At 32.0% G+C, this 16561-nt stretch overlaps 3 protein-coding genes across 4 annotated transcripts in view; 2 read left to right on the forward strand and 1 right to left on the reverse strand.

The window, feature by feature from the left end:
* The window catches only part of SamDC (S-adenosylmethionine decarboxylase), a 31068-nt gene extending 28250 nt beyond the window's left edge, over nucleotides 1-2818 (forward strand). Inside the window, exons 4-9 of one of the 2 annotated variants that reach the window (XM_088197707.1) lie at nucleotides 225-324; nucleotides 481-650; nucleotides 720-812; nucleotides 949-969; nucleotides 1104-1259; nucleotides 1336-2818. In XM_088197707.1, the coding sequence (XP_088053833.1) occupies nucleotides 225-324; nucleotides 481-650; nucleotides 720-812; nucleotides 949-969; nucleotides 1104-1259; nucleotides 1336-1473 (678 nt within the window). In that variant the 3' untranslated portion in view covers nucleotides 1474-2818. The remainder of the gene's footprint in view (nucleotides 1-224; nucleotides 325-480; nucleotides 651-719; nucleotides 813-948; nucleotides 970-1103; nucleotides 1260-1335) is intronic. The other variant, XM_088197706.1, reaches the window with a different exon arrangement.
* Nucleotides 2819-6533: 3715 nt separating this feature from the next.
* On the reverse strand, nucleotides 6534-7413 carry LOC148229237 (uncharacterized). Its single transcript, XM_088197385.1, has 2 exons — nucleotides 6999-7413; nucleotides 6534-6933 (listed from the first exon to the last, which is right to left on the reverse strand). The coding sequence occupies exons 1-2, from the start codon at nucleotides 7272-7274 to the stop codon at nucleotides 6646-6648; spliced, it is 564 nt and encodes a 187-aa protein (XP_088053511.1). The 5' UTR covers nucleotides 7275-7413; the 3' UTR covers nucleotides 6534-6645.
* A 906-nt stretch (nucleotides 7414-8319) lies between these two features.
* LOC148229238 (activating signal cointegrator 1 complex subunit 2) lies at nucleotides 8320-11987 on the forward strand. The gene is made up of 11 exons (XM_088197534.1): nucleotides 8320-8371; nucleotides 8444-8518; nucleotides 8583-8734; nucleotides 8815-8995; nucleotides 9058-9255; nucleotides 9320-9567; nucleotides 10348-10656; nucleotides 10718-11281; nucleotides 11346-11490; nucleotides 11556-11692; nucleotides 11758-11987. Exons 1-11 carry the CDS (start codon nucleotides 8348-8350, stop codon nucleotides 11906-11908), a joined length of 2184 nt encoding a protein of 727 aa, XP_088053660.1. The 5' UTR covers nucleotides 8320-8347; the 3' UTR covers nucleotides 11909-11987.
* The last annotated feature ends 4574 nt before the right edge of the window (nucleotides 11988-16561 follow it).

A 16561-nucleotide genomic window follows, 5' to 3' on the forward strand; every position in this document is an offset into this window, starting at 1 on the left:
AAGCGAATTGATGCAATGATCTCTAGTTTACACGGGTTTTGAGATGTCGCACATTTTTTCATTCGATGCGATAAGTAAACTAATAGACAGTCTGAAAATACATATAGATTAGAAACACGCTTATAAGCAGCCGAGCAAAGTGCAAATGCCAACGATCACTCGGTGATTACAGTGCTTTTACTGGTGGAAGGAGAGATGTAATATGCTTATTTTTATTGTTTCAGGTTGAATTTTTGGACACGTTCTTCGAAGAGGGTTCGGCCTATGTGCTAGGGCCGGAGGATAAAGACTGCTGGTATTTATATACTTTACTGCCCGTCGAAGGTATGTGTACACGTTTATACGCGGTGTGTTGAGTTATGCGATGGCTACATAGGTGGGAAAAAATTGCTAATTTAAAAGATAATTCCCGATTAATTTTGCCTATAGCGACGCAAAATTAAAGTTGCCACTCGACCTGACGATCAGTTGTGGTTTCAGGTACAGTGGGAGCTATGGAAAAAGAAGAGCAACACGACAGGGCTAGACGGGCAATCGAATATTTGCCGGAGCCGGATCAGACCATGGAGATGCTCATGTCTGATTTGGACCCGGAGATTATGGCCATTTTTACGAAAGAGTGTTGCAAGGACGCTAAAGAAGCCACTAAGGTAAGGCATTCTATTAAATAAGTTTTTTTTTAATACGTTTCCGTATGTAATATATTTTATTTATTGCAGAAATCTGGTATTGAGAAGATAATCCCAGGGATGGTGATTGACGATTTTCTCTTTGATCCATGCGGTTATTCAATGAACGGTGTCACAAAAGAAGTAAGTTTCTTAAACATATTGACTATACTTAAACTCGCAATTTAGGATTGTAAAAAATAAATTTATACTATAGGAATATGTAAGTTAATTGGAATTTAATGTTAGTATTTTTTTCCTGACAATGCACATTTACAAGGGAGAGCCAGATTTGCCAAATGTAAGTAGTTTTTGTGTAGGATTTCTAACATAGATGCAGTTTAATTGTATATTCTTAACATTTTTAATATATATCTAAAGTATATGCTTAAGCTTTTATAATATTCATTTATATTGATTTCTTTGTAATTTTAGGGATGTTACATGACTATTCACATTACACCGGAGCCGGAATACTCTTATGTGTCTTTTGAGACTAACGTTCCGGTCGAAAGCTACGAAGAAGTGATAACGCGTGTCATCGACACGTTCCGTCCAGGAAAATTCGTGCTGACTCTGTTTGCCAATGAAGTAATTTTTTATTAAAAGCGTATTATATTATATTATAGAAGCCTTGAAAGATATTGTATTGATTTTTATTTATTAGGAGTCCGCATCCGCTGAAGCTCCGCGTGAATTGAAGAATCTGTCGACTTTCGGTTGTTACCAGCAGAAGGACACGCAGTACTGCCGCTTCTCCGGCTACGATCTTCACTATGCGCTGTACTGCAAATTCCCTAGCTGAGGGTCGTGGGCCAGCGGAGCATCCAACCCTCGATACTCCCTCTTGAGTCTTGACATCATCGAAAACGCGCCGCACCCGTCGTACTCCCCTTTGGCTGTCGCCCTCGGCGACTTCTACAAGCGTAACAAACAAAACGCGAGCCGCAGATTTACCAATCTGTACATCGCAAAATGTCAAGATCGAAAGGAATTATCGAGAGTTGACAATGCAATCAACTGTATTGCATTGCTTAGTCGTAACATAAAAGCTGACGTGCTACAGAATAGTTTGCTCTTTTCAAATATAACGAATGGAAACCGAAGCATCACTCCCGCGCACTTAGCGCACTGCACAAACATAATAAAGAGTCCGTTCGTCGCCAAATATTCGCAGCGCACAAGTCTGAACGTCGCCAGGTTCACGATGGAGATTTTCAATGTGTCGTTTGAGATATTGATCATCGACTTGATCGCGAAACTGGCGCTTTCTGTAATGTGTCTGAACCTGCGAAGTATCGTCAGCTTTTCGCCATTAGTTTTATTTTCACGGTGGCGCAACAAAATTTCATGAGTGGAGTCGTAAAGTGTGAACCGTCGATGTTGGTATTCGCGAGTGGTGATGTACGCTTTGCGGCGATGACGAGCGCAAAATCAATTTGGCTTTTATTTACGCCAATGTCGACGGTAATACACTTTGTGAGTCGATTATTTTGATTTCTTTGGTAATTCGTTGTCTGCGTCAACGAAGACGATGAGATGATCCACGACGAGTCGCATGCGACTCGACGGCTCCATAACAATGTAACGGACATGGTAGTTACGTGTCTTTAAAATTAAGCGGCAAGTCCGCTATATAAAAATCTACATAATGCATTTACGCAATATATAAACTATTGATATATTAGTGTTTCAATCTGATTGTTAAATCATTTATTAAATGTTTGTGAAGACCCCCATATTCTATTATTCTAAATTTTAAACAAACTGCACCTAGTTATTAAAACCAAATTTTAGACCAATTCGAATTTATTTTTTTGAAGTAGCGAGTCGGCGACGAATGACTGTCGGCCGTCAGTGATCTGAATGTTCCATTCCATACAGTGTGATTTTTATTAGGATTAAATGTATTTTTGTTGTTCACTTTTTAATAAAAAAAAACTATTGAATGTTTTAAAATACATTTTAAAATTATTATATACATATATATATAATATATACCATCGAGAAAAGATCTTACTATCAATTGTATAACTGTCAGTGTATTATGATAGTAACAAATAGTATCTGTATTGTCTGTTTACGAATAATCTCTATGTGAAACAATTGAATAGATGTTTTAAATAAATAAATAAAGAAATATTATTGTCTTTATATTGTTATTATTTTAATACAAACTCAAAAAAAATGGTAAAGGAATCTATCTCAAATAGAATTCCTAAAAAAATTTTTTTTAAATATCTTATAATCAGTGGTGGCTGGTGATAATAGAAACAGGTGGGGCCAGGAAACAAAAAAATGCTAATACTTTTTTTCAAACTAAACATAATATGTATTATACATGTAGCGACAAATCATAATAAGTTTTTAATAAAGACAGATACTTTAAAAACAATGATACAGACAAGACTAAAATCATAAATAATGTATAAAAACAGAAAAAATATAAAATACAGTTTAAAACAATAATATTAATAAATAAATATTTAAACTCTTAGTCACTATGAGATTTTTCCGAGAAATCCTACTACCTATTTATAATTTAATTACGTTACATTTTATTATTTTTAAACTTACTACCTTTTTTATGCAATAATAGTAATTAAATATAATATATACATACATATATAAAAAATGTTTAAGACCACTGAAACACTTTACTTATTAATTATAATTGATTTTATTCATCCTGTTATTACAAATGTATTTCATTACTTGCCTATACACAATATTTTTAGTCTCTTGTCATACCTATTGCAGTAGCATATAATCAGGTCTACTGAGAGGGGGTAAATTCCCGGGGCCCGTTTTCCTTGAGGGGCTCTGGAAAAAATCATAGCAAGAATATATTTATAAAAAAAGTAAAAACACCTCAAATAATGAATCTGAACTAAACTACAGTTGCTTAAGATGTACCTATATACTGATGTATTTCAGTTATAAGTTCCTTTAGCCTTTTTATATACACATTATATAATAAATAAAAGGAGCGGAACATTGTCTTCAAAAGCACCCACTTTATAGGTAGTACTTTAACAATAAACATTATTATTCAAAGGGACAGATTGTAGTTTTTTGAAGCAGCTCCGTTTGTGTTAAAATTTGTTTGCAAATTATTGTTGACTTTATTGCTTTTAGGACGTTAAAAAAATATTAGACATGAGAGGAAATATTCAACGAATGTAAATTAGTAGCAGTAAAATTAGGTATTCGATCTGAAAATTTAGATCAAATACCTGAGGAAGAAACAAATAACTAAAAATCAACAACAGCACCAGCTGAATTTTATAAATTTAATATTGTATATATTATATTATCGGTAATTTGGCAACTAGATTTAATACAGCAAAATAAATAAATAATACATTCAGTTTCATGTGCTTATTGCCGGATCTGAAAAAATTCGATATTTGTAATAGGCTTCAAGGGAAAATAACATTTTCTGAACAAATATTTGTTTTTATAATGTAATATTGTTATTTAGATAGTAATCCCAAAAGGCTTGGCTTACAAATGCTTAAGTGTGTGTCGAAATGAGCCTCTCACTAAGTGAGCAAATATCAACACTTTTGTAGGAAATCTGATATATCAGCTTTTGCTACTTTGGCAAGAATTGCCGGATCCGATGTCATTAAGAATGAATCGGATACATTTCTAATGGGATGTTTTTTTAACTGTCCCTAATTATGGTAAGCCTACATTAAGACCATTTTATAACCGTATAATTTATTTATATTAGATTTTATATATACATTTAAGTCTATTTTATAAGCATATACTTTTAATGCATTACATTTTCACAAACATAAAAAATATTTTTGTACAATAGCTTACTAATGTAAGTAAAACATTGTAAGTTGGCTAAGGTGAAAATTCACGTCAAAAACGTCGGCGCCGTCGCAGTAGGAACGCTCGGTAACGAGCGTTCTGATTTTGACAGTTGCGAAACGCATGTTTGCTGTTCTAAACTAATGAAAGTTATAAAAATAATTATAGTTTTAGAACTTCATTAGATCAAGTCCGAAATTCAAATCATGCCGACTCAAATCTCAAGGGAAAATAGGCGGAAGAAGTACATACAGACGTAGTATTTCTCATCTTTGATTTTACTATTTATTTTATTTGTTAAAAATTATTTAATTTATACTCAATTTGAAATTAAGTACACTTTTTTCGAAATTTTATTGTTGACTATTATGTTATTTAAGTTGTTTGGAACAACAAATTAACTTCGCTAATGGTCGGGTTTTATAACCTCAAATTATTTTGTAAATTCGCGTAGCAACGAATAAATTATTATAGACACATATTACATATTAATCAAATTGTATATAAATAATTATTTACACATGTTGCACATTAATATGTAATTATCATTATTCACACGTGTATCGAATTAAATTTTAATTATAAATATGGAGTAATTAAGCGAATAAAAGGAGTCACTAATCAGTCGTCAGAACTACATACAGTTGTATTATTCTCTTCTGCAATCTTCATTGCTCCTGTTCATAACCTGCGCCCATTGGAGTCTCGGCGCAAAAAAGTGGTAGAAGAACAAGTAATATACATAAATCACATCATAATATTTTTAATTTTAATAAAAACTTTCGAAATCAAGTCAATAAAAAGTATAGAAATGTAGTCAATCATTCACTTTGCTGATTCTCTTTTCCATATCACAAAAAAACTTGACATTATATTGAAATTATAAAGACCGACTTGATTTCAGTGTAAAATGCACTAAAATGAGTAATTTTAATACCAACAACAAAAATTTTAATTTTCAGTACTGCATGAGAAATTTCACACTTTACGTGAGGCATTTAATTTTAGAAAATTGCTTTAAACAAATGATAAAGAAATTTTCACTTAAAATAAATTAAAATGTACGTACCGGATTATGCTTCATTATTAATATTCTTTGAACATACTTTGATCTTCACTGGTGCTCCTCTGAAGACGGACGGGTTATATTATCAAAGCCATCAATCTAATGAAGCATAAGTACCTATATCACGATTAAGAACTATTTTCTAAGCGAAACAATTACTATTGTTTCGACAATAGTACAGTATAATGTTTACTTGTAACAAAAGATTATACAAGTTTTTATTATGGTAATTAATGTTTATGGTTTTTGAAAGTTTGAAAGTGGGGATTGTTTCCGTCTGACTCTTGGGTGCTTTATATGACTAGTTAATAAAGCACCTTTGTTTATGGCACTTTCTAATGCAGATGTATGTATTTTTTTGGAATAGTGATAAAAGACTTGTAGGCTAAAGTTCGGTACATCAGCAAAAGTCGAACTTCGTTGCATTATCTGTTTACCTTATTCTTGTTTTTGATTCATATAGAATTAGGCAGGTCAAAACTCACCTTACCATTTAAAAATTAAAAAACTTTTTTTATATATTTTATTTCTTTATCTTTTACATAGCATGGAGTTTTTTTACGTATGTATAAAAAATAATATTTTGCTGATGACCCATTTTTATATTCACAAATGTTTCTTCATAGACACTTTAATGTAAAATCCACAAATAATGTTCTTATTCTCTCAGCAATATCAATAGTGTAGATCTTAATTATAGATGGTCAGCAAACTTTTTACAAACGGTCAGCAAAGCTCAGATTGTAACATTGCAATAATAACAAACCTATTTTTTTTGTTGTTACCTACAATATCCAAGCTTCTATTTTTAAATTTTAAAAGAATTTTATAATAAAATTTCACCCTAAAAAAGTTAAATAATTTTTAAATGATAAAGTGACTTTTGGCCCACGCTTAGTCTGAGAAATGAATTAGAAAATAGTGGAAATATTAGAATCAAAATACCCATAGGGAAATAAAAAAACAACACATTTGAATCTAGATAAGTTGACAAAATATTTATTCTCTTAAGATAAATAATAAAAATAAAGTGTCTTTCAAACTTGACTTTATAAATACAAAATAAATAATATTAAATTAAACTTAATACTTAAACGACTTAAATTTGTGATACAAGTCTTTGCCGTCATAATAAGAAACGGGCGATAATTTGACTTTGACCGCTGACACCATGATAGGCTTATCTGGTTCCTTTTTGCACTCGTAAAAGTCGTCTAAATTCGGCTCGATGTCCCTGTTTGCCGATACGGCAATTTTACGACTAGATATCTTCGACCTTTGTTTGGAAGCTGACACAGCATCGTCTATATTCAATGCCACAAGATTTTTATATACAGCTTCATCGAAATGATAGTTCAACTTTTGTCCAACCTGAATTATTAAAATACAAATTAAAATACACATTTTTTATGATCAATATATCAATTATGTATAACCTTTTTATTGATTTCAATCAGATCCGTTTCACTAGGCGTAATAAACACTTCTGGATCTAAATTTTCGATCGTTTCTATCTGTTTGGATATCTTTCTAGACGAGTTGACCGCAGGAACGGCAAAATTGGCTTTTATTTGCTTTTCACTGGTTTTGACACATTTGGAAACAAGACCTAGGTTAGTCCTGCTTGTTTTAGGTACTTTGACTTCAACATCGCGAACTAAGGTTTTGCGCACTTTTGGATCTTTATTAATAGCTTTATTCTTACTTTCCATTATAATTATACTTTTTCTTACATTTTATAATATTAAAACTATGTGCTAGATGTTTATATGTAATAAGTAAACAACAAATTTGAAACGGTCGCTGTAACCTAAAAACGTACGATTGACATTTGTATTTGGCCGTAACAATATTTTTATTGATACGCGATACAAATAAATATAATTGTATTTTTTTTAAATAAAACACAAATCAGCATATTTTATTTCTATAATGTGCCTATGGTTTGTATAGAAATAATAATCAACTGACATACAGGAGAACGTTTATTCATACATCTAGTAGTATTTGTAATTTTGGATGACGATTTAGGTGTAACTTTTCTTCTGGTAATAAAATTATGCGTGTATGTGTTTGTTTGTCTATAGCTGTGTGTCAAATGCATAAAGTAATAAAATGCCTAGATTACTAGGGACTTAGAATGTTTTTAATTTATTATTTTTGTATGTCATATGTTAATAGATTAATGTTTTATTTTAAGTAATTTTGGTTTTGTTTATATAGATATGGGTTTTATCATTCATTCTTTAATATTATCATTTGTAAAGAAAAAAATGTAAAAAAGAATTACGACGGGAGTGACGGATGGCAATTAGAGACAAATTGAGTCGCTGCAGTAGTATTTTAATGAATATTTATAGTTACATATTTATTATTTATATACAGTGAAGGTGCGCGGGGCACACATCGATATGCAAGCCCACCAGAGTCGACAAGAGACGAGTTAGTCACGCCAGTGTTACCAGCGTGCCGCCAAGTTTTGACAATAATAAACCTAAATAAATACATATATAAATTAGTCACCCACAAAATATATTATGTTTTATTACGAACGTTTGAGAAGCCAAGCGTGCTTGATGTCATCGGGTCTGAGTAGGAAATGCTTGCATTAACAATGACAAAATGGCATAGCATTGGCTCGATCTACGCTTGATGAAAATATTTCGATCTCTCGACAGTTAATGATAATACATTTGTCGATATTTATTTACATGGCCAAAATTTATGCTGTTAATACAACTGTCAAAATATAACCCCCAGTGGACGTCATACACGTCATGTCAAAATGGCTAACGCAGCTGTCTTTCGGGTTCGTTTTTTAGTTAAAAATACTTTAAGGCTAATAAAAATATATAATATATGTATTTATACGCTTTTATAGAACCCGGATAATACTCCCTTAGAAGAATTGAAGCTGAAAATTGATGATGGCGTTATCAAAACAATTCCAGCTTTGGTAATTTGCATTTGCGATTGTTTTTTTATATTTTTAAATATATAAATACTATTTTATAATACAGAATCAACATTGGGTCGAAAATCGAGCGTTGAGTTTTTACATAGTTGCCCCGAAGTATGACAATGATATGCTTGGAACCCTGGACAATTGGAAAGATACTATAAAGTCATACATCAACGATCTTAAGTGGTTGCTATCTTTAGATCATCATAAGTATGCTTATGTTAATAAATACAAATACTCTAAAACTAAAGTACAATGCGAGGAATAATATTTTTATAATGTAATTTAAGATTTTGGTCTACGATTGTGCATCAACCAACTTGTATCGATATGTTAGTATCGTTCTTACAAGATGCTTATCCACCATATTTGAGTTTACCTACTAATATGGATATTATGGAATTGTACAATGAGGCGTATAAACGTGTATTTATAATATTTAGTAGATTGATTTCAAACAAAGAAGCACAGGTTAATATCTGCTATTAATTTTAAATTTTGTTGTATCTATTTTTATGGATATGTAATTTTAGGATAAATGGATGACGAAGACTTATTTAGGGCAGTTGATTTACGATAAATATATTTTCACAATTCCGATCATTTGGGATCTATGTTTGATTTACGGAACGACTAATGGACAACATATTAAAAAGCTATTGCAGTTTGTTTTTGAACTGCAGCCGAAATATTATGTAGATCTTGGAACTGCTATTGATTTTTTAAAACAAGTAATTTGTTGAAATTATTCGTGAAGTATGATAGAAATTATTTTTATCTATTATTTATTTGCAGGTATTTGAGTTTGTGTCTTTGAGAATTGATAATAAATCATCGTCAATGCTCCCTGAAATCTTCAAAGGATTCACGAAAGATTTCGGAGGATTACAATCGCATAATGCGACTACAATTGAACATTTAACTTTACCTACGATCCAAGATTTAGTGCTCCACATTCTGGACGCTTCGGTGACAGTGAGAATATTTTTAGAATTGCATCCTCCGGCTAGAAAAATATTCAGAAGCAAAGAATTTCATATGAAGTATGATCATAAATTATTTGTAAACCCTAAGACAAAAACATGTTAACTAACATAAAATAATAGAACAACAAAGATCTGGCTAAACAAAACACGAGTCAAATCGTTATTTAGGAACACCCAAGAGTTTGGTCACAATTTCCACGCAGACTTTCGAAAACAATTGTCAATTACTACAATACAAAAACTCTTTCCCTCTTTATTCATGAACTTCGAACCACACGCCTAAATACAATTTGGCATGGAATAGCATTGTATGTATCTTTTGTCGTTATAGTAATGTATCAACAGCAGAGTTAAACAATCCTACTAGTCCTAAATTAAAGAGCATGTCTCCCAAGTGGACCTTTATATGCGAAACCATTGTGATCACTTTATGAATGTCAACAAAAGATACTTTAGAGTTTTAATACTATTTAGTACACGAGACAATGAGTATTATTCGATCATTAATAAATAAAGGTACTCAGTGCAGTTAAGTAGTTTTAACTACAGTAATTACCGCCAATCATTTTTGAAAGTCTGTATATCCATTGTAAGCTTAGCCAATCATCAAATTATTTAGAGTTCCAAATATGACTTTTTTTATTGTTTTTGTTTGTAAAAGCACCTTTGTTCAATTGTCACTTTCTACTGGAATCTCATTTCTAGCAAGATGTAGTTTTAATACATCTTTGCCATATATATTTGACTCTCATTTAAAATGCTAGTAACATGTTTTTCACTCACATTTTCTACATCTTACTGACCATTTAAAATATTTATTAAATTATCACATTTCAGCATAATCAATTTCTATGAAAACACAATAACAAAAATCTATGAAAAAGTCTTTGAATTGAGCGAAGACGATTCTGATGAGATTTATAAACATTTAGAATCAATGCGTTCGGAACTCATTGATACCTATCATTTAATAATTTCCACGACAATTGAAGATATACTGAGTGGTGTCCACATCGAAGAAAATGTAAATTGTTATTTGACAATAATCATGGATACTCTATCGGAGAAATCTTTCATTAAAGACTACAATCTGACTTATCCGATTGAGTCAGATTTAGACATTTTATGTCAAGCTTATAAAAAAATGTATGAATAATTATTTTATTATGTTAAAATAATAGTTTTTTCATTAAATTTATATTTTAAGGGATCCTGTCAAATGTGATTTTATACTACAAGCAGTTCTGAGCAATTACGATGATCCGCCGCCGAAATCTAAGTATAGTTCGCCTCAAAACGATAATCGTGTAGAAGATTTCGTTGTGCCTGAATGCAGCGTAACTATTAATGAAAAACCAATTCAAAATGATATACCGGAAGAAACTAAAAACCAATCGCTAATAAGCGAAGTTCAAGACATATTGCCAGATTTGGGCCACGGTTTCATCTTGAAATGCCTTCAGCATTATAATTTCAATACAGAAAGTGTCATAAATTGCATTTTGGAAGGAAACTTGGACGAATCTTTGTTGAAGTTAGATCCACAAATGCCTATCATTCCAGAAGATAAGTTGGATAAACAATACTTAGAGACGGGTATAGAGCGTTTGAACATATATGATAACGACGAGTTTGATATAATGACGAGAGACAATATCGATTTGAGTAAAGTACACAAAGGCAAAAAGAAATCGAAACATAAGGATTTGTCAGATATGCTCAACGATAAGAGTTATATAAATGAAATGAGAAATAAATATGTCAAATATAGGTGAATATAAATGATTTTATGAAGATTAATATATAAAATCTTATACACAACATTTTTTTAATAGTGTTTTATCAGATGATGATGAATATGACGATTCGTATGACGATCCAGATCATAATTACGTCGGTGAAGCTGGCGATCTAGATAAGAAACGATCGTTTAAAATTACGCCTTTTAGAGAGACTGAAGAATGCCATGGCGAGAGTGAAGTATGATTTTATTTTTTTGTAATTATTAAAAAGTTGATCTTGTATAATGTTTAAAAAAATTATAGGAGGAATCTGATGAAGCTGAGCCTTCTTCTGCAGCCGATAAACCTAAAGATCAATTTTGTGTTAATCCGGAAGAGTTACGTGCTCGTTATCAAGCTAGGCGAGACTTAAAGACTAAGAGTCGTCAACCAGCAGAGAGGTAATGTGAATTAATGTTTTTTTAATATAATGCATTGCTAAATGTTTATTATTTATATTTTTTAGGGATGTGGTTGGTAAAGCTAAAGGACAAGGGCAAGAGAAAGACGTTTTATTGAATCGTCAAAAGAAAGGCGTTCATAAATCGGTCAGCTCTAATCACAACCGTCGTACTGGGGCTCAGTGGAAGAGAACTCAAGGAATGATGCCGTCATAATTTGTTTTTGATAAATATAGATAATTAAATAAATTTGTATATCTTTAAAATAAATTAATTAAATTGTGTTTATAATAAATATTGTATTTTTTTCATTCTTAATTATTTTAAAGAATTTCTAAATTTTTGCTTATAAAATTTAGTTGCGCTATGAACCAAAAAAATATTTAATAATATTAGTTTTATAGTTCAACAATAGGTGAAAGCACATATATGAAAAACAACACTAAAATATCTGCAGTTATTATATATTCAACAAATACCACATTAATTTGATAAGAAGTTTTACTAGTGTTACAAAAAATCAATAGTCTAGTTACAACATACAGCCCTTTTATCGATGTACAACTAAATTAAATGTCAAACAGGTAACTTTCTGGACTGTATAGTAAGTGTCGTTCATCAATAAATAAGTTAATATAGCCGTGAATGAGAATTTCGGTATACTGCAATAAATTTCGAGCACTAAGATTAATTTAATTTGTATAATTTTTTTCTAATGACTAATCCAAACATTGTGTATAAATGTTACGGTGAATGTGTACTTTTCAGTAAAGTTATATTTTCACTAGTGAAGTCCAAATACATTTCCAACAGTAGATATATATTTCTACTAGCGAAAATAACTGATAGGCGCTATTGAAATTATATGCTGCTCTAATATGTCTATGAAACTCAATTTGACAGTTGCGACACGTATATTTGCTGTTAAAACCCAAACCTAACCAAATGAAAGTTCAGAAAGTCCAAAATACAAACTAATACAATTCATCTCTCATGGGAAAGAAACGGAAATGTACAGTCTTCTAATATGAGGTATTGATTCAAGTATATTCAAACCGAATTTTAGTCAATAGGAGGGCGCAAAAATAATTATCGCTTCTCAGAAGCCAAAAATTAACGTCAAAAGCAATAAAACCGCGTCGTCACAACGGCACGATTGTTGTTGCTCACCACTACGCTTCGTTCCACGTTTCGCCATGCTGGTTTTGACCATTGTCACCATATAACTATTACCAAGTAATTTTTAATTGAATATTTCATACGTGTAAGACATATTTTATTTCTCAGCTCCGACATTTTATGGTAGAGTCGATAGTTTCACAGCTCGCAGGTTTTGATTTCTCTTTTTATTTTCCATTATTCCTACAAATTGAACTTTTGTGCAGCAATAATACCTCCAAACCGAATTAAATCGCTCCAATGTAACAAAATCGATTACCACCGCGGAGTCGTAACGAAAAAAATCCGGTGTACGTTTCGATACGGTGTATCTCGTCCATACGTATATATGTATGTAAGTATTATATATTTTTTATTTCGAATTCGTTTATAATAATAAAACGAGCGAGTTGTGGCCGTCCACGGGCGGCGGTCGGTCTCCACTTTGTGGAGAGGCGACTTCGAGACGTTCCTATAATCTTCTTGAATTTACCCGTGAAGAGCTAATTTGCTACGCTCCACCGCAACTGAAAAGAACTCGCCTTTCGACCAGGTGTCGTCAACCGCTAAAATTCAACAAAACGACAATCGCGCGGGGGGTCGATCGACACATGCATGTTCCTTAGATCTCCACATTTCTGTTATTTGTACACACAGTTCGGTTTATGTACATACATAAATACCATAATATGTTTTTTAAATCTCGAATATTGCTCTATGGTTTGCTGGATATTACACTGTGTTTTAAAAATATGATAGCTATCCTTACGGATATTACTATGAACTTCTGCTATAAGAGGGCTGATCCAAGTATATTCAAATCGAATTTTGGTCAATAGGGGATCGCAAAAACAATTATTAGTGGGAACGTTCAGTAACTGCGACAGCGCCGACACGATTTTATTGCTTTTGACGTGAATTTTTGACTTCTGAGAAGTATCACTGATAAATATATTGATAAAAAAATAAAATTATATTACACCTATTGATTGTAACTGTAATAATAGTTTATAATTAATAAAATTTATGTCTTATTTACAGATTTCTAAGTAGTAGTTGATTGTGCTTACACCGTTGTATGTAACGCACTGGGCCTGTCGTGTTACAAAGAAGATTTGCAAAGAATAGAGTACACACATATGTAGGTCTGACTCGACAAACGTTAATTAATATCTTCCTTTTCGCGTTATTTCCGATAGTGTAATTCAGCGCAATCTTCGCGATCGAGATGGGAACCCGATCTTGTGATTTACAAGACCGGGCTCTCGCATCTCGCATTCCATCGACAGAACTGGTTGCTTATTCGAAATTCGCCACACCTGATCGCTCGGAATTAAAAGCATCTCGCACTTGTCTCCGTATTCCATGCGTCTTGTGTTTTTTTCGGAAATCTTCTTCCAAGAACACTAAAAGATCATCAAAGTGAACATGTGCGGGTTAAGCGATGCGTGTTAGTTTCATGCAGCGGGAATGATGCTTTCTACAAAGGATTCTTCTTGTTTTCGAAGAAAGCGGGCGCCTCACGATAGCAATGAAATACGAAATAAATTCGAAGAGAAAATGTGATGTTTACTGACGTTTTGGTAAACATGAAAGGAGAGTAAAACAACAAAATAAAAATTAACTATCAAAAGTATGTTTCAATATATCTACTACAGATAAATAGACGATATACAAGATAGATTTTTCCTGAGTTCTAGCATCTCCTGATCGAATAAAAACTGCGCTGAGTCTTTGGGGAATAAAAGTAAAAACCCATAGGATGTCATTTGGGGAGAGACAGGTGAGGGCATTTGCCCTCTTTGTATTTGCCCAGATAAATGCAGGACATTGAAAGAAACATTATTAATCTTAATGAAATCGAAATGACCACTGACTGGGCTATTTTTGCCTCCCCCCCCCAGAAAAATTGACATTACGTCCCTGATACTAAACCAGAAATTCACTGGTTATCCCCTCCCAGGAAAATCTAAAAAAAAATAGTCTCGAATTTATATATAAAATATTTTTTTAAATAAGTCATTTCAGTGAAATCATATCGGAAAACATTTTTACCGGTAGATATAAATTTTTACCAGTAAAAATATAATTTATATGGTTGTGGTAGTAAAATTAAAGTTTTCCATACATAGTACTATATTTTATACATATTTACATACATATCATTATTTATTTACATGAGATGTATAAATGTTACAGTGAATGTGTATTTATCAGTGAAGTATATTCTCACTAGTAAAATTCAATACACATGTTTAGTAGTAGATATATATTTCTACTAGCGAAAATATATTTTCACTGATAGGGGCTAGTGAAATTATATGCTCCACTAAACTCAATTTGACAGTTGAGAACGTCTAATATTTGCTGTTCACACCCAAGTATAACCTAATGAAAGTTCTAGAACTTTCATTAGGTCATGTCTAAAATACAAAGTAAGCCAACTCATCTCTCCCCCTCCTTCCTGGAAAACGCTGAAATGACGTCCCTGGAAAAACCTTTCACTTAAAACTAGTTATCTGGACCAAATTTCGGGTTGAATACACTTTGGCCAATACTATCATTTCAGAAGTCCGTAGTCCCTATCGAGCTTAACGGTTTACCGTTACATTCTAATTAGAATCCACTACTATTTGCCTCTCAGGCATACACCGTGGGGGTGTTACCCTGCGCTTCTAAAGAAATATTCACCATTTTATTTTTATTATATAATAATTCTCTTTTCTTATAATAAATACAAATATTTTATTGCTTTTGGAAACATAGTAAGAACACAAATAGTAGAAACACATTTAATAATGACTATAATACTTATATTTATTTAAAAGATCGTTGAAATTCTGCGCAAAATTAAAAAAATTAGATACATAAGTAGCAAAATTATGGAATGAAGTTAGTGGTATTGTAGGTTAATCAAATTTATTCATTTAACAATCCAGAACTGACGCCGATCCCCTAGAAATAAAAGTGGGAGGGGTGTCGCACGCAACGAAGAAAGAGATAAAGCATGCTATTTCGTGTAACGGTACTTCGTCCAGACGATATGAGAATCTTATGAAGCTATCGATAAGGATAACTATCATGTTTTAAAAACATAGTGTAATATAGAAATGCAGACAAATTATAATGTAATATGTGAGACGCGACTTCTCTCTCTACTTCTTCTTACGCCTATTTGCCCCTAAGAGATAAGTTGGCTTAGTTAAAATTAATACATTACATGTAAATGTATAATGATTAAGTATGTAAATATATATATTACTACATATGATAAAGTTGAAATCATATAATTTACTAAAACCTGCCAGATTAATTATATCTAGTTGTATATTAAGATTTTTTAGCAATATTACTACTTCGAATCGAATGAAGCATATCTAAACCGAATTTTGACCAATAGGAGAGCGAAAAAACAATTATACCTTCTCAGAAGTCAAAAATCCACGTCAAAAGCAATAAAATCGTGTCGTCGGCGTCGCAATGGGAACACTCGTTACCGAGCGTTCCCACTGCGACGGCGACGACACAATTATATTGCTTTTAACGTGAATTTTTGACTTCTGAGAAGTGATAATTGTTTTTGCGCTCTCCTGTTGACCAAAATTCGTTTTAAATATATTTTAATAAATACCCCTATATCAGAAGTCCGTTATAATATCGATAAGGATAGCTATCATATTTTTAAAACTGGACATGAATTGCACTAATGAA

Source organism: Plectrocnemia conspersa, unplaced genomic scaffold (assembly GCF_051122295.1).
Source record: "Plectrocnemia conspersa isolate PC_06_02 unplaced genomic scaffold, ASM5112229v1 ptg000011l, whole genome shotgun sequence".
In the NCBI taxonomy this organism is placed as follows: domain Eukaryota; kingdom Metazoa; phylum Arthropoda; class Insecta; order Trichoptera; family Polycentropodidae; genus Plectrocnemia; species Plectrocnemia conspersa.

Coding starts and splice junctions, on each gene's coding strand:
- LOC148229237 (XM_088197385.1), bottom strand. CDS start 7,274: ATGGAAAGTAAGAATAAAGCTATTAATAAAGATCCAAAAGTGCGCAAA. Junction 6,934..6,998: donor TGATTGAAATCAATAAAAAG/GTTATACATAAT, acceptor TTAATAATTCAG/GTTGGACAAAAGTTGAACTA.
- LOC148229238 (XM_088197534.1), top strand. CDS start 8,348: ATGGCTAACGCAGCTGTCTTTCGG. Junction 8,996..9,057: donor TTTCAAACAAAGAAGCACAG/GTTAATATCTGC, acceptor ATGTAATTTTAG/GATAAATGGATGACGAAGAC. Junction 11,693..11,757: donor AGTCGTCAACCAGCAGAGAG/GTAATGTGAATT, acceptor TATATTTTTTAG/GGATGTGGTTGGTAAAGCTA.